This window comes from Aspergillus tubingensis (assembly GCF_013340325.1).
Source record: "Aspergillus tubingensis WU-2223L DNA, scaffold_8, whole genome shotgun sequence".
NCBI lineage: Eukaryota > Fungi > Ascomycota > Eurotiomycetes > Eurotiales > Aspergillaceae > Aspergillus > Aspergillus tubingensis.
The window spans coordinates 4,809,428-4,834,261 of NW_023336282.1; the positions used below are offsets into that span (position 1 = coordinate 4,809,428).

Genomic DNA, 24,834 nt, shown 5'->3' on the forward strand with positions numbered 1-24,834 from the left:
TATATAGTCAAGATTGTAGATCGGACTGCAGACCGGAGTAGACAATGAACTTCAACAGACTCAATACATACCCTCCGGGGCCACCTCTCTTATCTACATGACTTCAGCTCAACTACTCGGTATACTCAGATGACACTAAAATGAGGAGAAGCATCCCATCCATGCAATTCATCACTGGCAGCACCAACAGCGTATCGCGCCCCCCTCTGATTGGTCAATCCGAGGCGGACCAGCAGAACAACCCAAACAGGCAAGAACACTCCTGCCTGAGGCACCCAGCGTCAAATCGAGGTGGTGGAATTGGTTTGCATCTCCATCTCCATCTCTCATCCCCGTCCACCTCCATCCACTCCCATCCGTCGGTTTCCCGCCCAATTCATGCCGCTCGCCTCGCGGTGATACCCCCCTCCTCTTCCTCTCCTCTTTACCATCACCTCCCTTAATTGTCAATCCCAACTTCCCCCACTCTCACCCGCCATGTTTCGCTCCGCACCTCGAGCTATCCTCCGCGCACCGGCCGTCGCAGTCCGTGGCCCGGCTGCCAGACGATTGATAAGCACCAACACACCCGCCGACTCCAAGCCGAGGAGTTGGAAGAACACCGCTGCCCGCTTGGGTCTGGCCATTGGCGCTGTCTACTACTACAACACGAGCCCCTACTTCGCTCAAACCCCGTCCTGTACGTTGTTGCCGTTGCCCGTTGCCGCTGGGTTTTTTCCCACCGCATGCATGGCGGTTCGCCGTCATGCTTCGGAAGAGAGAAAGAAATCCATCACACCACCTCACCCTCCCATCAGACCCTGTTCAGCTAGCTAATAATGCAGTCTCTCTTCTCTCGCAATCTAACTCCGATTCCGCCGAAGCCGAATCTTCTCTCACCATCGACTCTATCAAGCCCAAGATCCGCGAACAGAAGCAGAAGAAGCCTGCTCCCGCTCCCACTCCTGCTGCCCCCGAAGCCCCTCAAGATGATGCGCAACAACCCTCCCCCGAATCTGCTTCGATGATGTCCCCCGAGGAGCTTGAGGCCGAGGCCGGCCAGGAAGGCGCCTTCAACCCCGAGACTGGCGAGATCAACTGGGACTGCCCTTGTCTGGGCGGTATGGCTCACGGACCTTGTGGTGAGGAGTTCAAGGCTGCCTTCAGCTGCTTCGTGTACTCCTCCGAGGAGCCTAAGGGTATTGACTGCATTGAGAAGTTCAAGTACGTATACTCGTCTCCGAACCATAAGCATTGAATGCATTACTAATGCGGGGAACCACTACTCAACAGGGGCATGCAAGACTGCTTCAGACTACACCCCGACGTGTACGGCGCTGAGCTCGAAGATGACGAGGAGGCTGCTGCTGCTGCTGCTGCCGTTCCCGCTCCCGAGGCCGGTGACGAGCAGCCCGTGACCGCCGCTCAGATCGAAGCCGCCTCCCACCCCGAGGAGAAGCGCGCCCATGCACAGGAGATCAACGCCCAGACGAAACAGGAACTCGCCGAGAAGGGTGAGCTGGCTGAGGCGGAAACCTTGGTGCCCAAGGCGGCTCATGATGCTGTTCCCCAGACGGAGAAATAAGCAATGAATATACCATATGGCAGAGTTTGGAAGATGCAGCATTGGAATATCGAAGAACAGGAAGCATATGTGATTGAATAAATAGAAGAAGGATGTTGGGAGATGTATAAGATCGGGCAAGCCAGTGTATTACTATATGCATGCATGATTTCTTTTTTTTCAGCTCATATTTATACCCGCTCGTCCACTCAGTCTCGTCTCTTCCCATTTCTTTCGTTCATTCTATTCTCCGTTACTCTGTTCGGTGATATTCTTCTGCTCTTCTTTTCCTCCTCTTCTCCTTATCTCTGCTCCCATCTCCAGTCTGACTCTGACTCAACTCTTTGATTGATTGATTGATCTATCAGCATCTCCCACCATCTCTATATCCACTTTTCCTTTCACCCTTTTTTCTTGAGTCACACTGTATCTAAGTAACTCCCCCTGCACTGCACCTGTACTTGTACCTTTTCTTTCTTCATGTTTAGCATCTCGGTCCAAAAGAGAGGGGAGAGGGAGAGCGAAGTAGATTGAATAGACATAGATGATTTCAGTTCCATCCCATTTATTATTGGTTTAAGTAGGGTAGTAAGTAGTAGCAACTGATGTACATTCTGATTTGATATGAGATGATTTCTAATTTAACTGGCTGTAGGATAGCTCATGCGAGTGAGTGATTGTGTAATGGATGTATGTTGCGTTTCCAGGGCAGTAAGTAGGAGAGGTCACGTCTCATCACATCACGTCTATCTCCTTCTGCGCTACTCAGCTGGAGTTAGCCAGTTGGGGGAGAGTAGAAGGGAGTAGGACGGAATATAATCATGCCGTGCCCAGGGAGTCTCTTCTATCTCCCTATAACAAACCACCGGCAGTTGTTCTGTGTCGGGAGGAACCACACACAAAGTAAGGAATGATCACTGTGTTGAACAGATGACCTGTCTGCTATGCTTGGGAATGCATGCGACATACCCATTCACTTCCACATCACATCGCCGATGTATCAATAACCGAGTGGTTGGTTGACTGTCAGACAAAGCCTTGTCTGCACATCATTAGGCTGAAACCATGCACACAAGGCAAATAAGTGTGCGTCTGTGACAAGCTGTCAAACAATCAACCCATTGACTGATGGGACGACTGACGCGAAAAGCGTATTAGTCAAAGACTAGTCCGAAAAGCGCACTGCTGGTCTTTTCTCTAGTTCACGAATGTATACCATGACTGTTAGCTTCTATCATACCCATCATCTACCAGTTCACGTCGCTCAGTTGGAGTTTCCGGGATCGGAAAGCCGCCCTGGCCGCGCTTGATTTGTCCATTCTGGTGTCGCGATGGGGGGAACGCTTCTCTGCGGCTGCAACACTGTCAGTGTATTGATTATACTTGGAATACTGCAAAGAACGTACCATCGGTATTGGTCTCTGCTTCATTGGTCATTTCGTAGTTGAGGACCAGGTTCTTGATCCGTTGCTGTTCCTCGCGGTCGGCTTGCTGCTGGCTTCTCATCGCTACAGCGAAGCTGGAGTCGGAGGGCAGGTCGATTGTACGGGTCTACGTGGTTAGTCATGAGCCTTGCAAGGTATAATGGAGAGCCTACCTGCTGCTTATTCCCCTTCTTCGTCATCAATGAGAACGCCATGGTGTTGTTCGTGGGCTTGGGCGCCTCTGGCGGGGGCGTCTCAAGCGCTGCCTCACGTCCAGACCGCTTCATCGGCAAAGGTATGTCAAACACACCCTTGCGTTCGAATTTCCGGGATTCCATGCTCTCCGCCATCATTTTCTCGAATTCACGGTCAAATTCGGCTTCCGCCTCTGGGTCGCGTTCCTCTTCCTGTCGAGTTACGAAGATCTCTTCGTCTTCGGACTCACTGTCGCCATTTTGTTCGCCGTTCGGACCGGACACCTGTTGATACGTCAGTAGATAATCACAATCTTAACGTCGGTCAACGAACCTCAGCCTCGTCGCTCGACTCCTGGTCCTCTTCCTCGAGCATTACATCTTCCTCCAAACCTTCGTCCGACGAGCTGCTGTCCGCATCGTCCTCATCAGGCTCGACAGGTCTCTCTGCATCCTGCGTCTTGAAGTTCTGCGCCACAGCTTCGCTGAAGATCTGAGTAGCCTCGGCCAGATCAGCTGCTAGCTTCCACTGAGGACGAGTCATGGAGAAAGTATCCTGGACTAGGAAGTCGACGTCCATTGGCAGGGGATCCTTCGTATGCATGTAGTACTGACTAAATTAGCTTTAATTTTCTTGCGAACAGTGGCGCACATACCTGGAAGAAGGTCAAGAAGAAGTCAAGCTTCTTCTTGGCCGAGCCCCGATCGAAGCAGTGACCGCAGGTGTCGAGAAGAGTGCAGACCAGGCGAACACGGAAGAAATCATCGGGCAGGTCAAGCGGATTGATCCTTCCGGGCATGGGTGTACCACCCTCTGAGAGCTGTTAATGAGGTTGTTCGCGGACGGTGTCGACTCACTCACCATGACCAAAGGTAATAATGCGATACAAGGTGTCAAAGATTACCGGTGAGTCAATCATCTTGTAGTTGTAGAGCTCTCCGAGGTACTTGACTTCAGCGATTCGCTTCTGGTTGAACTTGAAATCGTTCTGCTCCAGACCCAGCGTGATCTGCTCGAGGATGTTGTCCACAACGCCGATGACGAAATCCTGGTGATACCTATAAAGGGCACTGACGAGGATCGCGAGAAGGTGGATGTTGCCATATTTGACCTTCACCGGTTTGCTGAAGACGCGCTCCAAAATATCGACCACCTATCACGCAGTTAGTATGATATTCGTACACCGCATCGCTTCATGCTGTACTTACATCTTGTTCCTCCCAATGAAGCTTGCGGATCGACTTCAAGATCTTGGTGTAGTTGCGCTTGTTCATATCCAAGTAGACCAGTCTCCGGATGTAAGACTCCATAGGGGTGCGCTCCTTCTGCTGGATGGCAGGCCGCGGTGGCGGATCAACGTAGTAGACTGCATTCTCGATGATCATTCGTTCCTGCTGACCCAGATGCTGGACAGTCTTCTTCCTTCCTAGAGTCTCCAGGAAGGAAGCCATTCTCGGGGACGTGTCAGGGTTCCGAAGCAGATAGCGTCCACAGTTCTCCAGGAGATGCCCGATGATCTCAATGTTCATGCGCGAAAAGTCATCCAGCGAAACCTTGAAGCAGTGGAAGATGATATGCTCCGGAACTACACCAAACTTGGTCAGTTCGGCCAAATAACGGACATTGCTCATCCGAACCTGGCCCAGGAACTCCTTTGACTTCCGGCGCTGGAGGCTTCGGAACTCCTCGTCCAGATAGTTGGTGATTCCCTGAGGAATATCAGGCATGTACTGTCCTAGGGTTGCAACAAGACGAGAGTACAAGGGAAGAAGATCGATGCGGCCCTTGGGGACATCAGAAACTGCTTTGATGAGCCTGTTCCGAGACGCCTTTGAGTTGAGGAAGCAGAAGTCTAGCGCCAGCTGGTCAACCTGGTCCTTGGTCTGCAGATCGGGCAGCTTAGCCAGAAGCGCGTCCACCTGGGCACCGACAGTCTTGCTTGCGATAGCAGTAGACTGGTCATCGGCATCTGCAGCAGCCTTATCCTCAGCCGACTGCGGTTGGCCAGCTTCAGTCTTCTCCGTATCTGTGCCGTCTTCTTCTTTCTTCTTTCCGGCCTCATCCTCCGCCTTCTTCTTCTTACCATCCTCCAACAGGACAGCCGGCACCTTGCCCTTAAGATCGACTAGATTCTCGTAGAAGCGCCGTTCCTCTTCGTCTTCCCAGATACCCGCGCCCTCTCCTTGGCCACGCAAGTACTCGCTAGCCTTCACCAGGCCGATACCACCGCCCGCTCCAGCATCAGCGGCCTCCTTCTCGGCTAAAGCTGGCATTTCCACGCCCAGAACCTCACACAGGACCTGCGTGTTGGTAACCAGTTTCTCCAGCGACTTCGTCTGCTTCTCAAAGTTGGCCTGGCGGTCTTCGAAGATTTCGCCACTCTTCACGTATGCTTCGGCGTTGCGACGGCTCTGGGCGGCCAACGCTCTCTGATCGCGAACAACATGTGTCTTGACATCCTCCAGGTACCGATTCAGGATATGCTTGAACCGAAGCTGAGTCTTCTCCGAAGTGAGCGGCGGGTCATCACCCTCCGGGGCTGTTGCGTCCGCCTCCACATCGCCATTAACAGTAGTTGTAGCGCCATCAGCCTCGACAGTCTTCCTACCCTCCTCGAGCATCTTCACGCCCAGCACATCCCAGCTAAAGCTCTTGACAAACAGCACAGCCAGTGGCAAATTTGAATGGTCGCGATCATGTCCAAGCAGGTCCTTCAACACCTCCAAAGGAAACGGCTCGGGCTCCCTCTCACCATCCTTACCAGCAGACGGCGGCGCCCTTCTCACCGGCCCATCCGTCGCCTTTCCGCCAATACCAACAACTCCATCCTTGCCCTTCGCGCCCACATCATCCGGCTTCTCAATATCATCCAGTGTCTTCAACACCCCCACCAGCCACAACTCCGTAACAACCCTCAACAACACCCGATGCCGAGACAACCGTTCCTTTTCCTCGCGCTCGCGCAACTCCTGGCTGAGCGCCTTCAGCTGTCCTCTATCCGGGGTACTCAGGCCCCGCCCTAGCAGCCATCCGATCTGACGGGTGAATTCGGCGGGTCCGAAGCGCTGGTGCAAGGCACTAGTGATCTCGACACCTGTAGCAATTTCGCCGGGCGATTTGAGCTTGCAGAGACCTTCATAGCAGGCGGAAATAATTTCCGACAGGTATTTGTGCAGCGAGAGCGTGCGGATATCGGTTAGGAAGGTTTGTTGGGCAGCGGCGTTGATTCCGGTGCGGAGGCGCTTGATGAAAGCGGTGTTCTTTTTCAAGGCCGAATCGAGGGATTTGCTGACCGGGAAGACATCTGTTGCATAAAACGATCAGTTAGTTAGTTTAATAATTACAATAACTTCATGTGGCTCCGATGCCGGATCAAGTTCATGTATCGGCGTAGTGGGTTGAATTGATGAGGAGGGGGGGGTTTTTCTTTACCACTCTCGCCGGCCCATACTCTCTCATTTTGGAGGCGGAGATCCCCTGTAGACGGAAGGAATAAGTTAGCGAACCCAAGTTGGGGGAAATTTGGTGACATGTGGTGTGGAGTGGGATTGGACATACGCTTCCTCTGACGATCCATTGCTTGCCGCGGTGTGCGGTGGTGGTGGTGCAGCAGCAGCAGCAATCAGCGCGTGGGTTGATCTCAACTGTCCGGGGAACCTTTCAAAGAGTGGGAAAGGAAAGCGCATGAGTGACTTGAACGCCACATTGGTGAAGCGGGCAGGAGACAAGTGACGCGCAAGGTGTCTCGGGCGTCAAGGGGAGGTGGAGAGAGGGGGAGGCAAGCCTTGGAAGTGGCTGACGGAAGTTGAAGTGAAGCGCAGCTGGGAAAGTGAAGAAGTGGGCCGAAGGCGGAGTTCGTCATTACCCCAATAGTACTACTTATACTCTCTGCGATAGAGTCAAATACTTTTGTTTCAAGAAATAGTTACTTCTTCTTGTTGGCACTGCCATCAAATATATATATTACTGATCCCATCTCCCCAACAAAATTCACTCTGACGGAATATCCCCATAAACCTCACATTCACATCAGACATTAACCACAAACCACCACATTCTCATTCAAATTCCCGTCAATTCCTACCTTCAACCACAAATTACCATCAAATTCCATCTCCCTACTTCACACAGAAACATCCTACTCATCCCCTATCTCACCACCATCATGACCCCTCACCTCCGAAAACCCCATCTCCCTCCCCTCCGTCTCCAACAACCGCGCCTGCAACGCATGCTTCCGATCCTCCTCACTCCAACTATAATGCCGTACCACGGGCGGCTTGATACTTCTGCCTAGGATGCGACTGCTGGGATCTTCTTGCTCTCTTTCGGGACTGCTTTGCGTGTGCAGCGGTGCGTCTGCGCCTGCGTCGTCTGCTTGGTGTTGACGAGTGCGGGGGAGGGTGGTTGATTTGGTGGTAGGGATGATTCGTGGGTTTGGGGACATGTTGGATGTTGATGGATGGTTTGATTTTGAGGGAGGGTGTACTGGATTGGATTGAATTGGATCAGACTGAGGGTGTGTTGTAGGTAGGTAGGTAGGTAAGTAGAAAGATATAGGTAGATTGTAGACTGGTATAGTATGCTACCTAGCGATGTAGTCGACGTCAAGGTACCTTGAGGACCATATGTTTCGGGAAAGCAAGGGGCAAAGGAGGATGGATGGAGTAGTTGGGGATGGATACGGGTCTACTGGCTTAATATGCCTGCCTGCCTCCTTCCAGCAGATAGCATCCCGTGTATCTCGGATGGGATCGTGGCGATACGATGTGGGCTGACGTCTAAACCGTGGCCAAGAATAATCCAGATCCGGCTAGGATTGGACAGGAACGAAGCCTGGACAGTGCTTCTGCACGACTCGGCCAGATAGTTGAGGGTGGTGTTGTGCTTGGACCTGAAGTCATTGGGACATCATCTATGGCGCAGGCACGTGATGCCAGCTGCGGTGGAAACCAATGATCGTCCCATGTTCCTGGCTTCGAATCTACTGTGAACGATGTAAGAGGCTTGCATCTGAACATAACTAAAACGCTTTTGTTTCCCTAAGAAACTGTGATAACATACAGGTCATGAGGGTAGGGTTGGGTTGGGTTGGTTGAGGGTCCAGGGCTGATGGGCATCTTGCCAACAGCGCACTGGGAGACAATATTGAAGGAAATTTTCAGACGCGGATTCGTTGACGGACGTCACACAAGACACGGGTAGGTCTTGAGCGCCCACAGAAATAGCAAGGTCTACACCATGAGGCATGGACAGAGACCCTGACTCGTAATGGTCAATGCTGCCACAAAAGGAAACACAGTAGACATCGCACGTGGACAAAACAATACATCTGGCTTGGGGGACCGTTAACAGAACGCAACAAAGGAAAGAAATCCGCATCATCATACACCTTCATACAGCAACAAAAAAAATCGACAGGGTATGCCCACGCCACGCTATGCGAGTCCTTGAAGAAAGATAGGAAGAAAGAAAGAAAAGGGGAACGTTGCAAATATGTACTCAGAATCCAAGAAGGTCGTGTCAAGATATTAGCAGGGATCGAATGACTTTTTATTGTTTATTTGGGTTTGCGCCAGAAGTATTGCTGCGAAGGTCAGCTATATGTTACTGTTTAAGTGGAGATAAACGTACCTTGTGCTGCTTGCGGCAGTTGCGGAGGCCCGGTTTCCTGAGATCATGCACAACCGCCTCGCGTCGCATATCGTCCTCGTCAAAGTCAGGAATGTAATAGTACTCGGCTTCCAGAGGCTTTCCTGCGGCATCCTTTCCCTCCCGTGCCACCTTTCCAATGCACTTGGTCGTGTCCAGGATGGCACGGATCTCTTCTTTCGTGGGGCCCTCTTTGTGATGGCCGTCCCGTCTCCACAAGGACGGTGGGAGGTTGTTCAGAATTGTCGAAAATGGCGTGGATGAGAGCCGAGAGAACGCCAATTGGTTGGCGGCATGGTTCTGAACCCGTTCAAAGCTCTCGCTCAACGGCTCCAGCTTGGTTACTGTGCTCTCCGTCGACTCAACGGTCTTGGAGGGTTGTCCCGGGGACTTGGTAGGCTGGACAACCTGGTTGCGGGGTCGTGCAGGACGGAGTGGTGACTCATCTGCAGTGAATGAGGCCATCCGAGGGAGTAGATTGTCGCCAAATGGTCCAAAGGAATGAACAATGGGGTCATTTTCTTCATCATGGTCCGAGAAGTCATCTTGCTTGCTCAGCTCACTCAACTCGCTGGACTGCGAGCTCTGCAGAATGTCACTAGCGATGGACGACGACTTCTGATCTGCATCAGCAGTGCTGTTGCGACGGCTAGGTGAAGCCTCGTCTTCATATACGACCACGGAATTCCGCGAGCGTGTCGGGGTATATATGGGTGACGATGGGGGCACCAGAGACTTGACCGCAGGGGACGGTGAGACGGGAGACGCCAAGCGCTGACGTTCCACATTGGGGCTTTCGTGAATACTCCGACGGGACTGTGCTTTACGTTTGGGTGTGGTCTCCTCCCATGTCTGCTCGGAATCTGTCGAGGCATAATCTTTTCGGTCACTTTGAGGCCATTGGACCAGCACGCGGGCGTCATGAACATCGATCATGATGTCAGCATCCTTGATATCCGAAGTAAACGTCTTTCCCTTGGCCAAGTCATATGTTTTTCCCTGACAATGCAACTTAATTCCATTCCATCCCATGCACATGATCTCCACTCTATCAGGGTCAAAGGGATTAGCTGCGGGCTTATAAGTAGCCTTGACATGCACCCTCGATATCATACGGTTGGCCGCGAGCTGGTGATGGCACGAGGCACTGGACCTTCCCATCAGGACGGGCTCCCCGCTCTCGGGAAGCGTTATGGTAGGGACAGCAGACAGAGGGGTTCGTTCGGAGCTGGACGAAGTAAACGTACGCCGTGAGGCCGTTCGTGGCAGGGCCATTCTCGGGGGAGAGGAGGACAAGATATGGGTCGACGAGGTCGGCACCGGCGTAGGGTAAGTCGAGACAATGCCATGATTGTCGCGTGCTACACGCTTCTGTGGACGAGGAAGTGAGGGAGAGGAGCTCAATGGCTCAAAGGCAGGCAACAGGGCCGCGGGACGCTTCACACCTGCCACCGGAGCAGCCAAACTGCTCCTTGGAGGCGAAGACTCCATGATGTTATTAAGTTGAAGTTAAGGCCGTCTGGTCGTGAACCACGACCCGGACACGCTCGTATACCACTCGAACAACGGCAGGAGGGGTGGGCGAGGATTAAAAAAGATCAATTGAGGCTTTCGTCGCGTCGAGGAAGAAAAGGTTGGGAGAGGAATGTCTAATTCTATGCGGGTGGGAGTCAATTCACGAGACTCGGGGTCCCGAAGGAAAGAGAGAGAGAGAAAGACAAGATGAAGCGTGTCAAGGATGACAAAGGGAAGGAACTTTGAGGCTTCACCCCCCAAGACGAGGGCCAGGAGGTTGGGGAAGTACGAAACTGGGTACGAACAGGCAAAAAACGAGAAACATTGAAGAAAAGGGTGAAAGGATGGTGTGTGGTGGAATGCCTGCCGGAACGGAGCGTCTCGTCCAGCGCGGAAATGCACGCTTACAACCCGAGACGCGTTCGATAGGCGCCGACGAGGGTCGAGAGCTCCACCACTAAGCTCGCGCAGCCTCGCAACTTGGACCGTCCGAAACTATGCAATGCACTGCTGACTTGGGTGGAAGGGAAGTTTGCCAAAATATGCCAGACTTCGGTTGCTTACAGGTGTGGGAAAAAAAAGGTAATCAACCCTGGCGGCTCCCTGAGTTCCAGCACTCCCCTGCGTGTCTAACGGAGGGAGGAGAGGTGGCTAGTCTATAATCTCGGTATACACAACCCTCGACACCCCAGGCAGGAACGAGGCGCGTCTCCGCGTCTAGGAGTCATGTGCTCCGCGTTTTCTGGTTCGGTCCCCGTGATGGCGCGCCTGATCACGTGGTGCTGGACACCCAGCCTCGGCCAATGACCAGTCGAGGCCTTACCCAAAATAGTAAAGCCATGTGCCCGTTGCAGGGATTTCGTACAGATCGTGACTCGCTATCCCCATCTGGACTAGTGCGTGCGACGTGAACAGTCCTCAACGGGGTGGATGACTTCAACTGCCCCTGATGGCATCCACCAGAATACTACCTACGCAGGCTCGAACTTGGTAAATGGTCTCATCATCGAGCCAGGTACGGGTCCCGGAAAATACACCCGGCAAGATGAACCCTCTTTATGGTGTGATATAAGTCACAACGTGTAGTTCAATCGCCGGTTCCATGGCATCATCACCCCTCATTGCGGTAAATATATACTTAGTAGCAATAGTAGTAGTAGTAGTACCCTTCGCGGAACAAACAGTCGCAATTGCGCCCCCAATCCACCATAACAGTTGGTCTCTGTTACTTAAATCTCACTTTACAATGTAACATTAATGATACAATCCATTAGTCAGGAAATGAGGACAATGACTACTTAAGTGGCGATCGAAACAGCTTAACCCACTATAGAACTTCAAAGAACCAACATGAATAAATTATTGATATGACGGACCTGAAATGCCAAACCCCAGCCCACTTCTGACATGCCACACATCACCGGTGACAGAACCCTGAAGAACTCACCGACCGATCGGGGGCTCCACTTATGCACATTCCAAGGTCACCGATATCTGATAGATAGATGGACACATCAGACCGTGCATGACGCAGGTGGATGCCGCCCTGGAATGCACCTCCACCGCCTCCCGAGCACTCTATCGAAGGATAATCTACATACCAGCCCTGACACACCTGCTTTCACTGAAACTCAGGAGGCTGGGGGTGGGACCCGCCAGGTTTCGTAGGGCCGCCCTGCTTTAAAAAGCTAGTTGTCGCCCTACGCGGTCACAAATACGGCGTCCATGCACCCAGATGGTATCAGATCGGTACAGAAAGAATTAAAACCATCTTTAATCAACTGACATAAACAAAACTACTATACAAGGCATTGCTAACTTATAACATGACGAGCAAATCTGGCTGCTCACGGGGGGGAATAAGGTAGAAAAGTGCGGCTGAAAAGGACGGAAATCAGTGTTACTTTGCAGTAGAGAAGGTAAGGTCTAACCACAATCGTCTCCATCAAGGGAATGGCGACGCGACATATGTGACAGGTGCTATATTTTCCAAGCCACATAGGACAATATAGTAAGATACAAGAAGAAAGCAACCGCACTGGACAGAGAATCATGAACAGAATGAACAGAGGCATGAAAGTTCTTCTATTTGCGAGCCGACGAGGTTCGATTCAGATTAGCGGGCGCGAACCGAATCGTACGACGCCGGCGGGTGGGTGTCGGGCCCTCGACTAGCTTAGTAGAAGACATAGGTGGCGGAGCCGGAGAGAACCTCAACCTGTAGGTGAATGATGATCAGTAAAAGATTCCAGCATAAAGAGAGAGGAAATAAACGCAGGTCACTTACAGTGCAACCGGAGTCGTTGGAGCCAGACTCGGAGTAGAAAACACCATCCTCGTACTTGCAAGAACCGCTGAGGTTGTCACCCTGGATCTTCACGTTGAAGTCAAGCTTGGTGGTGGTGGTAGGGCTGTTCTGGAACAGAGAAAGCCACTTGCCATCGTTGTAACCGACACCAAGGTTGATAGGAGCCCAGTTGCCGATAGGAGAGCTGCCGTTACCCCACTGGCAGCCAGTCTCGGTGGAAACACCCTTGGGGTTAACGTAGTACTGAGCGGAAGTGGTCTGGTTCTCCCACTTGTAGTAGGTGGCGCCGTTGGGGCAAGTCAGGGGGTGGAGCTCGCTGTTGGCGGCGACAGCGAGAGGGATGGTCTCGGATTCGGTACCTGTATACATGATTAATGCCTTTGTTTTGACCCACATGTCTGAAGGGAAGTTCATTGCTTACCAGGGTAGTCGGTACGGCAAACAGCGACCTCCTCGCTCATGGTGTTCTTCACGTGGACACCTCCGACACCCTCAATGCAAAGCTTCTTGGACAGAGACTTGTTGGTAAGGTGGAGCTTGCCGTTCTTGCACTCAATACCACCAACGGACTGGCCGGTAGAACCCTGGGCACTGGGCCACTGGGACTTCTGGTATCCGGCAGGGCAGGCATAGGAGCACATGGCTCCGGAAATGCAGGAATCGCCGGTGACACCGGTAACGATGGTGTCGACAATCTCGTCGACGATGGTCACGTATTGGATACCGGACCAACCGCCAAGGCCAAGGTAGTCGAGGGCAACGGCACCGTATTCAGAGGGGAAGGTGTCGCAGTCAAGCTCGCCATCGGGGAACTCCTTGTCCACACCGGTGGCAGAGGAGGAGCTGCTGCTAGAGCTGCTGGCGGAGGAGCTGGAGGAGGCAGCGGCGTACGAGCTGCTGGTCTTGGTGCTGCTGGAGCTGGAGCTGGAGCTCGACGAGTGCTGGACGGCGACTTCGATGAACTCAGCAGCAGCCTGGACGGAAGCCGTGGGAGTCGGGCTGGTGGTGCTCGAAGCCACAGTAGAAGAAGAGGACTGGCAAACATCCGCAGGAACGTTGCCAGAGAACTTCAAAGTTCCCTTGCGGATACCAGCGCAGGCCTCCTCATAGGTAATGACCTTGCCGTCGAGAACGAAGGTGGTGACGGTAGGACCGGGCACCGTGACGACCTCGGCGTCGGGGGAGCGCTTGTGGTGATGGCGGTGCTGGTGGTGGTGCTGAGCGGACACCAGGGTACCGGCGGTAGCCAGGGTGAGGGCGACAGTATTGAACTTCATCGTGTCGGTTATTTAATTCGCACGGGGTCGCAAGCTGTTCAGTGTTGCGTCAGAATGTGGATCTAATCTATATAAACCACGGGATCCCATATTAGCCTGCGCTCAACCTCCATGGACCACAAGCCGGTCTGTTCGATACTAGGCACTAGCCATGTATGTGCTTGCTTTCTTCACAGCGTAATGCAAGAGAAAGAAGAGCTGCACAGCTATTGTATGTGCTGGGTGATCCCGGGTGTTTCGCGGAGGTGTACATGATAGGAGACATACCAAATTCACAGCAAGCCAGTCGCGCGCTTCTTGCAAAAAGTCTGTACACGAATCGAAGTCCTCGTGGGGCAGGGGTCGCTAAAAGTCTGGCAGAGACAAAGCAAGTTGCCTAGAATAGAGTATGAGAGTTAAAGAGTGAAAGAGAAGAGAGAAACAGGTTCCCAAAAGAGCGTACGAGAGAGAAGCTAGTTCTCTCAGGTCGGATAGGAAATCTCGCGAAGGATAGCAGGCGAAGGGCCGAAGATGAAACGCTCTGGGGGGGAAGGGAGGCAAGAAAATGTGGAGGGGGATCTCGAGGGAGAAAAGGGAAATCGGGAGGGAGATGAAGGAGTAAGTAAAGGTTTAGTTCGCGCCGTGGACCAGGGGGGGAGGGAGTGAGTGGGCAAGAGGCGATAGACTAGCTTAGTGTGGATGTGGGCAGGAAAGACAAGGAAGGCGTGCGCTGACCTTTTTTTTCCAGGGGGTGAACCAAAGGAACCAAGAAAGAGAGTGTGAGAAAGTAAGTGAGAGGAAGAGAGAGAGCGTGGCACTTGAGCCGAATGAGTGGATGGTTAACCAAAAAAGAATAAAATTCACAGGCAGGGAAATAATGGGAATACTAATAAAATAACAAAAATAATCATAATAAATCATCAGGGGGGCCCACAGCCCGAAGGCTCAAGACATCGGGTTGAGTTAGTGTGGGCTGTTAGCCTTTTAGCGTTGGAAATTAGCTTGTTACAGTTGTCCGTATCTGTAGTATCTGCGCGGTATTGTCCTCTTCTCCTTTCGGGGGTGGGCAATATTAATCCCTATTTTTGTGTCAAGCTACGGAGTATAAAAACCATTAATGATTGTCGCAGGACGGTAACTCTACTCCCGATGAGAAGATCAGGGACGGACGGGTATGGAGTACTACTATTATGGGACGAGAGCGCGGGAAAGGGTATGAAAGAATCTATCTACGGGCACGGTTTTGAAAAGGGGCGAGAATACTTCTGTAGTAAGAAAGAGAGAGAGATCACTGACAAAAGGATCTCAGACCCGTTTTTTCTTTTACCTACCGTTGTGATGGTCAGGCGATGGACAGGGGGGGCGCGGCACTGGAGAAAGAAGGCCAAGAAACCACCGGGGTTAAAATAAAAAAAGTCAACATGGACGGCGCAACGTGAGTCGTGAGAACCGCTGAGAATTGCAGCTGTGAGTGGAGACAAGTGGATAGAATAGACAGGAACCGCCTGGGCTCTGGAACACTGGGCCAGCAAGCCAGCAGCCTTGGGGCTTTTCTGGGCCACGGCGGTGATTTTCCCCTTTGAAACCCTTACGTTTTTTTCATCTTCTGCTGGTTTCTCTTTCTTTTTTTGTGTTTTGGGGCCTTCCTGTTCCTGAAAGTGAGCTTGGCGTTTACCGAAATTACTGTGTCTCGCTGGCCACTCATAACCGGCTCTCGGGCACCAGCCGGTGGGCCATCAAACCTTCTCCCCGGTCAGGTACACCAATCACCGGGTCCTGTGCTGCCGAACCATTGCCACAATTTGGCCTACCAGGGAATGTCTCATGTCGGATCTCAATGTTGGCCTGCAGTAGGGGGAGTACTGTAAGTAATATTAGCAGTTTAGCACTCACCTACTTACTGTCTACCAGTAGTCCTCGACTGAGTCTGCTCACTGTTCCAGTCGGGTTTGACGGGCGGTAAGATATTTCCAGCCCCGAAACCATGGCCCAGCCTACTTTGTACTTCTTCCCTCATCAAGTGTTCCATAAGTACACCTTTGTTGGTTGAATGGAACGGGGCCAATTCATCAATCAATCAATCAATCTGGCTGACACATCTCCCCGGCGGAGTGCGGGAATTCCCTCCATCTGATTCTGATGTCACCGACTCCCCTCATGTTCGAGCAATTAGGCGAAGTGGCTGCCTAATTTATGATCATATTGTTCTATCCGTTGCTGCGTCGTCAATGTTCTCATCATATACCCCGCCTGCGACGACATACTTACAGAAAGGATACAGGCCAGTACTTACAAACGATATATCTCGGCCTGGTGCCCACTTTTTATAGTAGTAATAGACAGTGCACATCATGCAGAACAATATTAAGAGTGTCTCTCACTTCCCTTCCTACGATCTGGCCTGGAACAGGTGACTTCTCTTACGGCCTGGTTTCCACCGACTAGAGCCCGTTGCGGAGCACGCAGACGTTAATCTCAACTTGCAGAATGACTACCTGAGACCCTGGCTTCGTCTGGACTGGTTGCTCATCCCACATGTCGTCATTTCAATACAAGAAATCTTTCAGAGATGTTTTCACGATGCCGTTGACTTGATCAGTACTTAGTATTAAGTAGTAAGTAGTTGGTTGTTGGTATATCATTGGCTATTGGTTTTAATTAGAGACATTACCGCCTCTTGAGGAAAGAGGAAGCCGAGCGCTATCCAATACACTACACGTCTCATTTACATAGCATCCTGGAACAACTGTCTATCTACACAATACCACTACTATCAACAACGATGCGGTATCTCGCAGCCTTGTGTTCATTGGTTGTCCGACCACGGGTACATACGCAGGTACAGAGTACACCTGGTCCAAACGGATATCTTCCTGCATAGACGTGGCAAGGTACCCCCGACAAGGCGACGCTACCTGACATGGTCAGGTGTCTATTGGTATTGTATGCTACAATCGCGGAATCTTTCATCTAAATCTCATTGGTAGCGCCCCTCTTGTATCCTTCGCGACTTGACCCATGTTAACAATATCTTTGATGTGTTCGGTGTTGGTAGCAGTGTAGCTCAGGCGCCAAAGATATCTGCCGAGAATCATCGGAGGATTTCGAACATCTATCCCCGCCCTACCGGGATTCTCTTCACCACTGATTGACTGGTCGTTAGCTTGACACGCAGATCCCATGATGAATGTGTTGGTTATCTGTTCAAGTGCGACACTCGTTGTTTGGTCCATTTTGGCCTCCTTTAATGATATCTGGCCCTTGCAGGCGATGCCGAGTCGTGTCAGCCTGTACTACGGCCTCTACGGAATCGAGTGTCTTCAAAAACTCTGAGGTCTTTATCCATCGGCGTTGCGATAGAGTAACCATCAACCTTGCCGGGTTCGCTCCACGCCAGTGATAAATGCCATCGCATATTCTTCGTCTGAGTTTGCTTGGTATTGATCAGAATTTCGCCAACAGACTGGTCGGGTATGCTGCGGTGTTGTCGTGAGTTTCAGTGTTGCGCCCAACCAAACAGCATTGTTGTTGTTGCCCGGCTATTGTACAAGTCCTACCTGGCCAAGACTGTCATTAAACCTAGCGTCCAGCTAATTGGTTGTGGAGGGGATATCCCTATTTACATGGATTCCTTTGCGTTGAGGCACCTCAGGCACCAAACAGTAATACGAGAGAGCAGCCTATGAGACGAAGAAAGCAGGCGAGGATCTCCTGGATTGACACCACCAGCCTCTTTCCAAAGGTCCTTTCAGGCTTTCAGCCCCTCAGCCCCCGGGCCAAGTCTTCTTCCTGGTCATTGCGCCCGCAACCAAGGGGTTCTGGAGTCTGACGGACCCTTTTGCGATAGATTACTATTGGACCCCTGACTGAGACTGCACCGGTAGTTACCATGGTGGTAATCATACCGTATGAGCGGTGACGGTGTCTACTTACAAACTAGTACTCCATACTGACCAACCAACTAAATAACTACACTAACCACTCCAACTACTCCGTATTAAGCCAGTGATGGATCCGCCCCATCCCATCCATGCTTATCGCCGCATAAAGTGAAAAGAGACACAGCGCGAAAAAAGTGAATCTCGTCCGATGGCGTCCTGGTCCAAAAGCTTGGCAACTGGAGACTCCAACCCCCAATGCGGCCAAGACCGACTCATTAGCACCGGTTAACACGGAGCTCACAACAAAAGGGAGAAGCGCGGTAGATGGTTGACTGGCTGCTGGTTTGCTTGCGCGGCTTGTATCCGCCGTTTACGTACTCAGTTGATGCTAAGTGCCTGCGAAGAAGCCTATCTATCGGATATGCCTATCACTTCAACCAATCTGATAGTAGTCATCGCTGCTTCTCCGCATTCTGGATGGGTGAACCGAGGAGGGGATCGGAGCGCTCAATTAAATTAGGTGGAGTGGGTGGTGCGGTGCCTTTCTGCATGTTCAACTGCTCGATAAACAATCACCAGAGTTATTTGGCGGCCTATAGTGGGGACAAGAAGCTTTTGGACCTTACATGATTGATCGTTCTTTCTGAGCCAGTCCGGAGAGTTGGAACGTTCTTGAATGGACAAGTCCACGGGTGAAGCCCAGTCACTACGCCCAACTCGGTATCTCGACGACAGCTCACAACTTATTTCCACGCATCCGCCTCGCCCGTGTCTCCTCCCGTGGACTAATAGTCTCCTCCCACCCGCCATATTGACATTCGACTATTGAATTCTTATATCGAACTAATCTCCCAACGCATCAGCTATTGACGTGTCCCCGTCCAAAATGTGGTACCAGAGATGATGATGTATTGGTGTGTTCTACCAATGATTCGGCGACTTGAGGGTCTCTTTCTTCCGATTAGTCACTTGACGTCGGGACTGCAGACGTCTATGGGATGCGCGCTGAACGGAGTAACAGCAAGCAACTAAAGCCGGAACTGTTTCAGGCACCGATGTCTTTGTCCTATCATTGTGCAGCTGTACCTGAGCCATCCCAAGTTCCGTTACTTTCTCCGCTATTCCACTAGATTCAATACGTCGGAGACAGTTGGAGCAATTGTTTGGTTTCCGCCCCGTCCAGCCGAATTGAATAGTTAGCTTGGAGCAAAGAATATCGCTGCATCCTGTTCACCGGTCAGACGTCACGCACGGTGCCTAATTAATGAACATCGGCAGCCATCTGGAGAATTATTGACTCAAGATTGGGTTCGATACTTGCAACTACTACTACTACTACTTCTACCCCTTAAGTGCAAATAGGGGTTTCCGAGCCTCTCCTGGACGGATGGCTCGGGCTGAGCGGTTGATACCCACAACGTTAGACTAGATGCGAGGCTTGTTCGTTATCTTCTGAATGTCGCTGTGGAGTGGTTGGGACTGTCGACTGTTACTAACAATCAGCAGTTCGGCCAATAGTTGCATCCGTTGCGGGATTGGCCGGATTCAGACTAACGAGCCTTCTCCAATCGCATGCTTGAGTGACTCAATGACTGACGTCTCATGTCTTTATCACTGATGTGTCGGTGTCAGAGCCGGCTCTGTTGTTTCTTTATCCGCTGTTTACAGGTCATGAGTTTAGAAGCAAACAACATGCACACATCCCTGCGACAGCCTGACTGGCTCATTGCCTTGTCGCCTTGAATTCTAGGCCCCGATTGCACTATCTTGGCTGTACAGTTGCAACACAAAGCAACCACAAATGAACAATGGCGGCCTTCAATACAAAGTCGTTACTATACAGCATGTGGGATTCTGGAACCCTTGGCAGTCCCACGATGTCCGCGTCCATGGGTACATGCAAGGGACTCTTGAACAACCCGCCTATCGCGGAACCTATCCGGAACTTGGCCCGTGAGAAACTAAGTTTGCCATGCTGCTGGGTACTTGGTTGTCTTTCACAGGTGGCTTGGCGATTGTTCGAATGGGAGACATGAGAGTAGCTGAGTGAATAAAGAATCTCTTGTGCTGACTTGAGCAGAGACTTTATCGGACATTTTGACCATCAAGTCTAGCGAACAATGGCACAGCGTGAATCGAAGTCGACAATCATGGCTTGATGACTCATATCCCTCGCCTTCGACCCCGTGCAGATCCTGTTTTATGATGCAATATGCAAGTCTTTATTTCCTCCGATGCAAGAGCCGACTGTGCCTTGGAACGGATAATACCCGGAAGCCTGCGGCCTGGAAGCGAGGCAGATGTGGCAATACCAACCTCTTCATTGGCGTGGGGATTTGATCCGGAACGCGATTGCATGAGCAGCCCATGCTTGCAGAGGGACTATCGTGGTATGAAGGCAGATGCGAGGGCTGGATCGCAAAGTAAGTTTGAACCGGGGACGCATCGAAGTCAGTGGCAAGGCAAGGGAGCAGACCAGTACTTTTGCCGACTACAACGCCCAGAACCTTTCCATTCTTTCGAAAGTGAGCAGCCTATCGCTGTTTGAAATTATCCCAGCCGGACCAATAGCATTGCTCTGTACATTGTTCATGAAGCCAGTGGTGGATTTGCCATGCAATTACAGCCTGGAGTCTACTTATGGCTGGGTATATCGGCTCCACTGGCCAATACGGCCACTCAAAATTGTGACTGTCTTTGGTTCAGACTGTAAAAAGCGAACAACTGACCCAGCAAGACATGTATTACAGCATTTCACTCTAATTGGTAGGCGAATCACTCCGTGTGAACGTGATCTAGTCATAGCATTGTCTATCACCACATAGCCTAGCTATTCGCACTGGATACGCTCACTGAAGAGACAGAATCGTCTTTGCTCTACGTACTTCAATACTATCAGCATTCTTCTCATGCAATACACAATGCACATCGCCGGTGCCAACTAAACGAAGATTCCCACTGCCCTTATCTGAAGTCGGTGCTCTCAACGAAGCGCTCAATCTGCTCCTTCTTTGTCGACTGTTGCATTGGATGTTGAATTACTTCTATGAGTGAAGCCGACAGTCGGTGAAGAAGTGACGTCCAAATTCCATCATCCGTCTCTTATGACGGTCTGTGCAGTCCTTGTCAACAATTTTGTAAATTTATCTGCACTCTTCAGGCTCGGCAGTGTTTTAAGCATTGTTGACCACCCCAAGGGATCAGAGAATGACGTTAAAATAGACGAGACAGGGACTGTCGAGCTGAATGGCAACGGACATGCGATTCATTCAGTTGGTGTATCCAGATCTGCTCTAGTCGGCCTTTGCCCACAAAGCCGATATGGGCATGATGTCAATGTTGAATGGTCAAACAGTGAGAAAATCTGCCTAACAGGCTATGAAATGTTGTAAGTTCATTTCTCCATGTATTAAGATGTTGAGAGAAGGCATGGGGGGTCCTTTGGGATTAGTTGTCTTGTCGATTCAATGTGTAGATCGTCGATATTGAACCCTCGGCATTATTCTTCGGTCGCCGAATGCCACTTCGTCAACTGGCGGAGTTGTATGACCATCTCCTCAAGAGTAAATAATCGTCTGAGAAGTAAATAGGGTATCTGGCCATCAATAAGACGTGCTTAATAGCCTATATTAGCCCCGGTTATATTGTTGTTGGTAGAGAGGATTGACATGTGAATCATTACTTCCCACTATAACTACTAGTCCTCTTCTACTACTTGGGACTTGTACCATCGCCGAACCACCAACCACTGCATAAACCCTCAAACCCCGATCACAACATACCATCTCAATAAATCCTATGGAAAAATCACCCATGACGTAAAAGCACATTCCAAACCAACATCTCCATCACCAACCGAGCATATCCGCGCCTGCATCGCACCGAGGCAGACGCTAAGCCGAAGACTCCGACGGATCGGCGACACAAGCTTGGCGGGAAATCCGACGATAACCTTAGTTCTGCTTCTTCTTCCTCTCCGCCTTCAAATGACTCCTCTCCCCTCTTGACCACCACCATCCTCCCCCTCACCCCCAGATTAAGAGACAGATATATACACAGAATACAATACAATCATGCTCCTTCCGCAGGCAAGACTCTCCGCCTTGCGCGCCCTCCGCGCCACAACAGCACCCCGCTCCAGCATCACCACCACCTCCGCGCTTGCCCGCCTTCTCTCCACCCTCGCCGTCCTCGAACAGCGCGATGGCAAGCTCCAGTCCTCCTCCTTGTCCGCTATCGCTGCGGCCCAGAAGCTCGGTGGTCCCGTGACGGCCTTTGTGGCCGGTGCTGGCGTGAAGGGTACTTCTGCTGCCGAGGCGGCGCAGATTAAGGGTCTGGACAAGGTGTTGGCGGTGGAGAATGAGGCTTATGAGAAGGTACTTCAATCGATTTTCTACCTTATTGGATAAAGTGAATGGGGAGGGTAAGCGCTGACGAGTTGTGGTATAGGGCCTCCCCGAGAACTACGCCCCGTTGCTCGTCGAGAACATCAAGAAGGGAGAATTCACGCACGTCGTGGCTGGCCACTCGGCGTTCGGAAAGAGTCTTCTGCCTCGTGTTGCTGCTCTGTTGGATGTGCAACAGGTTTCGGATATCACGGGCATTGAGAGCGAAGATAGTATGTCTTCTTTACCTTTCCAATTCCGGGCGTGGGAATTTGCTCCGGTGTCGGAGACACCCCATTCATATACAGCAGTATACTAACAGGCTAACTTAACAGCCTTCGTCCGCCCCATCTACGCCGGTAACGCTATCCTGACCGTCCAGTCCACCGACCCTATCAAGGTCCTCACCGTCCGCGGCACCTCCTTCCAAGGCGTCGAGACCACCGGCGGCAGCGCCTCCGTCACCGAGGGCGTCGACCCCAACACCCCCGCCCAAACCGAATGGGTGTCCGAGGAGCTCGCCAAGTCTGAGCGTCCGGACCTGGGTACCGCCAGCCGCGTCGTCTCCGGCGGTCGTGGTCTCAAGTCCAAGGAGGAATTCGACCGCGTCATCGTTCCTCTGGCTGATACATTGGGCGCTGCCATTGGTGCTTCCCGTGCTGCTGTGGACAGTGGCTTCGCGGATAACAGTCTGCAGGTCGGACAGACGGGTAAGAACGTCGCACCGCAGTTGTACCTGTGTGCCGGTATCTCGGGTGCTATCCAGCACTTGGCGGGTATGAAGGATAGTAAGGTCATCGCTGCGATCAACAAGGATCCCGATGCGCCCATCTTCCAGGTTGCCGATGTTGGTCTGGTTGGGGACCTGTTTGAGAAGGTTCCTGAGTTGACGGAGAAGCTGAAGCAGTGATTAATTCATGTTCATGTTTGTGCTTTTGTATGATGTGGGTGGGAAGGTGAGGTGATAGATATACCAATGCCATTATGTATTATGTTGTACGCCTGTTCAAGCATCGTCTGAACTCCATGGTAAGAACCCGAACTACAACACACTACGATCAGAACACCAGCACGTCTATACATAACTTTTATTCGACCAAGGGTATTGATTAAGCCCCGATGTATGAACAAGAAGAAAGAAACGAACACGCGCCGCCGGAGTAAAACACAAAAGAGACACCCATTGCTATTCAATACAGCCCGGACATAAACCCAGCAAAAGCAGTTTGTCAATCAAGAAGTCGACTTTCTCTTCTTCTTACCAGCACCAGTCGCCGCCGGCGGAACCGCCACCGCACCATCCTCCAACGCCTTAGCCTTCTGCTTCTGAAGCTTCTCCTTCCTAGCAGCCAGCGACAGCGTCTCCTCATCATCCTGACCAGCCTTAGCCTTAGCCTTCTTGGTCTTCTTCGGCGCCTCCTCAATCACCTTCTCCTCCTCAGCATCACCAATCTGCTTGCGCTTCTTACCCGCCTCAACAGCAGGAGTCTGCTCCTCCTCCTCAACAACATCCCCATCCTCAACCCACAACTCACTAGCCAACCAAATCGGCATCGCCATCGTATTAGCCCCCTTAATATGCAACGCCTTAATATTCCTCCACCCCTTGGTGACAAACTTCTCCGTCAACCCCTTCACAACAGCCTCCACATTCTCCGCCACCTGCTTAGCGGAGAACTTACTCGACCCAACCCGGATCGCCGCCGTCGTAGCAGGCGCCAAATGCACCGGCGCACAGTTCAACGCCTTCTCAATCTCCTTAGCCACAATCGCCGGTGTCGCAAACGCACTCTCCTTATCCCCCTCACCCTCCACCTTCCTAGCATTCCGAACCTTGGGGTCCTTCTTCACCTTCTTCCCATCGACCTTCTCAATCTCCGCAATCCGCACCGGAATCGGCCTCTTACTACTCTTATAGAAAACCTTGCCGAGCGTATTCACCAACCGCATGATAATCCGATCATCAGCCAGGAACACATCATGTTCAGCGAGAAGCTGTCTCCGGCTCTCGAAACTCTTGTACCGATCCTTCAGCTTCGAGTATCCGATCACCCGCTCGATGCGCGACGACAAGTGTGCAGGAAAAGACGGGTCCGTGACGATGTTCTTCACGCTGCGCTGGGGGTCCGCGGTGATGAGACAGATGCTGAGGGAGGGAGAGGCGTTCAGGCTGTGCGGAATAGGGATCTTGCCTGGCTTCAGACGGTTCTTGTCCACGATGTGCTTCTTCGTTGTCAAGACCAGCCAGATCGCTTCGTTGTGCAGAGCGCTGCCTTCTTCCGCGTCGCTGTCGTCGTTGTCGCCGATAAGCGTCTTCTTCGTGGCTGTCTTTTCTTTCTCGTCTTGCTTGGTCGCGATGTGTTTGAGGAGGGCCGTGGAGGCGCGGGAGACCTGTTCGAATATATTAGTATTATTATTTAAAGATATCTTATGGATGTATGCAATTGGAGATGTGAAAATGTATGCAGTGCATGCATGAAATTTGGGGGAAGGAGACATACCTGAGTCTTTTCCAACTGGTAGGGTGACCCCGAAGTCACCTTCGTCGTTAGCGCCGTCGAAGACACCATTGTTGCGATATGTTTGGGGAAAGTTGGTGCAAGTGCAAATGTCGCGATGGGTCTCGATCTCGGGGATATTTTTCTATCATTAAAAAAAAATTCATGGGAAGGCGG

General features: G+C 51.6%; 7 protein-coding genes across 7 annotated transcripts; 2 read left to right on the forward strand and 5 right to left on the reverse strand.

Annotated features, from left to right (window-relative positions):
• Positions 1-477: 477 nt before the first annotated feature.
• Positions 478-1,564, forward strand: AtWU_07880 (coiled-coil-helix-coiled-coil-helix domain-containing protein; the record flags this gene model as incomplete). Its single annotated transcript, XM_035502989.1, has 3 exons — positions 478-679; positions 825-1,203; positions 1,273-1,564. The coding sequence occupies 3 exons, from the start codon at positions 478-480 to the stop codon at positions 1,562-1,564; spliced, it is 873 nt and encodes a 290-aa protein (XP_035358882.1).
• A 1,226-nt stretch (positions 1,565-2,790) lies between these two features.
• AtWU_07881 (regulator of nonsense transcripts 2) lies at positions 2,791-6,739 on the reverse strand (the record flags this gene model as incomplete). The annotated part of the gene is made up of 9 exons (XM_035502990.1): positions 2,791-2,897; positions 2,950-3,094; positions 3,141-3,446; positions 3,496-3,771; positions 3,818-3,975; positions 4,024-4,315; positions 4,371-6,466; positions 6,595-6,639; positions 6,721-6,739. 9 exons carry the CDS (start codon positions 6,737-6,739, stop codon positions 2,791-2,793), a joined length of 3,444 nt encoding a protein of 1,147 aa, XP_035358883.1.
• A 561-nt stretch (positions 6,740-7,300) lies between these two features.
• On the reverse strand, positions 7,301-7,609 carry AtWU_07882 (nonsense-mediated mRNA decay factor; the record flags this gene model as incomplete). Its single annotated transcript, XM_035502991.1, has 1 exon — positions 7,301-7,609. The coding sequence occupies one exon, from the start codon at positions 7,607-7,609 to the stop codon at positions 7,301-7,303; it is 309 nt and encodes a 102-aa protein (XP_035358884.1).
• A 1,113-nt stretch (positions 7,610-8,722) lies between these two features.
• On the reverse strand, positions 8,723-10,305 carry fhdA (putative transcription factor Tos4; the record flags this gene model as incomplete). The annotated part of the gene is made up of 2 exons (XM_035502992.1): positions 8,723-8,749; positions 8,797-10,305. 2 exons carry the CDS (start codon positions 10,303-10,305, stop codon positions 8,723-8,725), a joined length of 1,536 nt encoding a protein of 511 aa, XP_035358885.1.
• Positions 10,306-12,505: 2,200 nt separating this feature from the next.
• sun1 (SUN family protein UTH1) lies at positions 12,506-13,914 on the reverse strand (the record flags this gene model as incomplete). Its single annotated transcript, XM_035502993.1, has 3 exons — positions 12,506-12,547; positions 12,617-12,996; positions 13,059-13,914. The coding sequence occupies 3 exons, from the start codon at positions 13,912-13,914 to the stop codon at positions 12,506-12,508; spliced, it is 1,278 nt and encodes a 425-aa protein (XP_035358886.1).
• Positions 13,915-21,847: 7,933 nt separating this feature from the next.
• On the forward strand, positions 21,848-23,069 carry AtWU_07885 (electron transfer flavoprotein subunit alpha/FixB family protein; the record flags this gene model as incomplete). Its single annotated transcript, XM_035502994.1, has 3 exons — positions 21,848-22,150; positions 22,224-22,392; positions 22,495-23,069. The coding sequence occupies 3 exons, from the start codon at positions 21,848-21,850 to the stop codon at positions 23,067-23,069; spliced, it is 1,047 nt and encodes a 348-aa protein (XP_035358887.1).
• Positions 23,070-23,392: 323 nt separating this feature from the next.
• On the reverse strand, positions 23,393-24,729 carry AtWU_07886 (uncharacterized protein; the record flags this gene model as incomplete). Its single annotated transcript, XM_035502995.1, has 2 exons — positions 23,393-24,550; positions 24,661-24,729. 2 exons carry the CDS (start codon positions 24,727-24,729, stop codon positions 23,393-23,395), a joined length of 1,227 nt encoding a protein of 408 aa, XP_035358888.1.
• Positions 24,730-24,834: the final 105 nt, after the last annotated feature.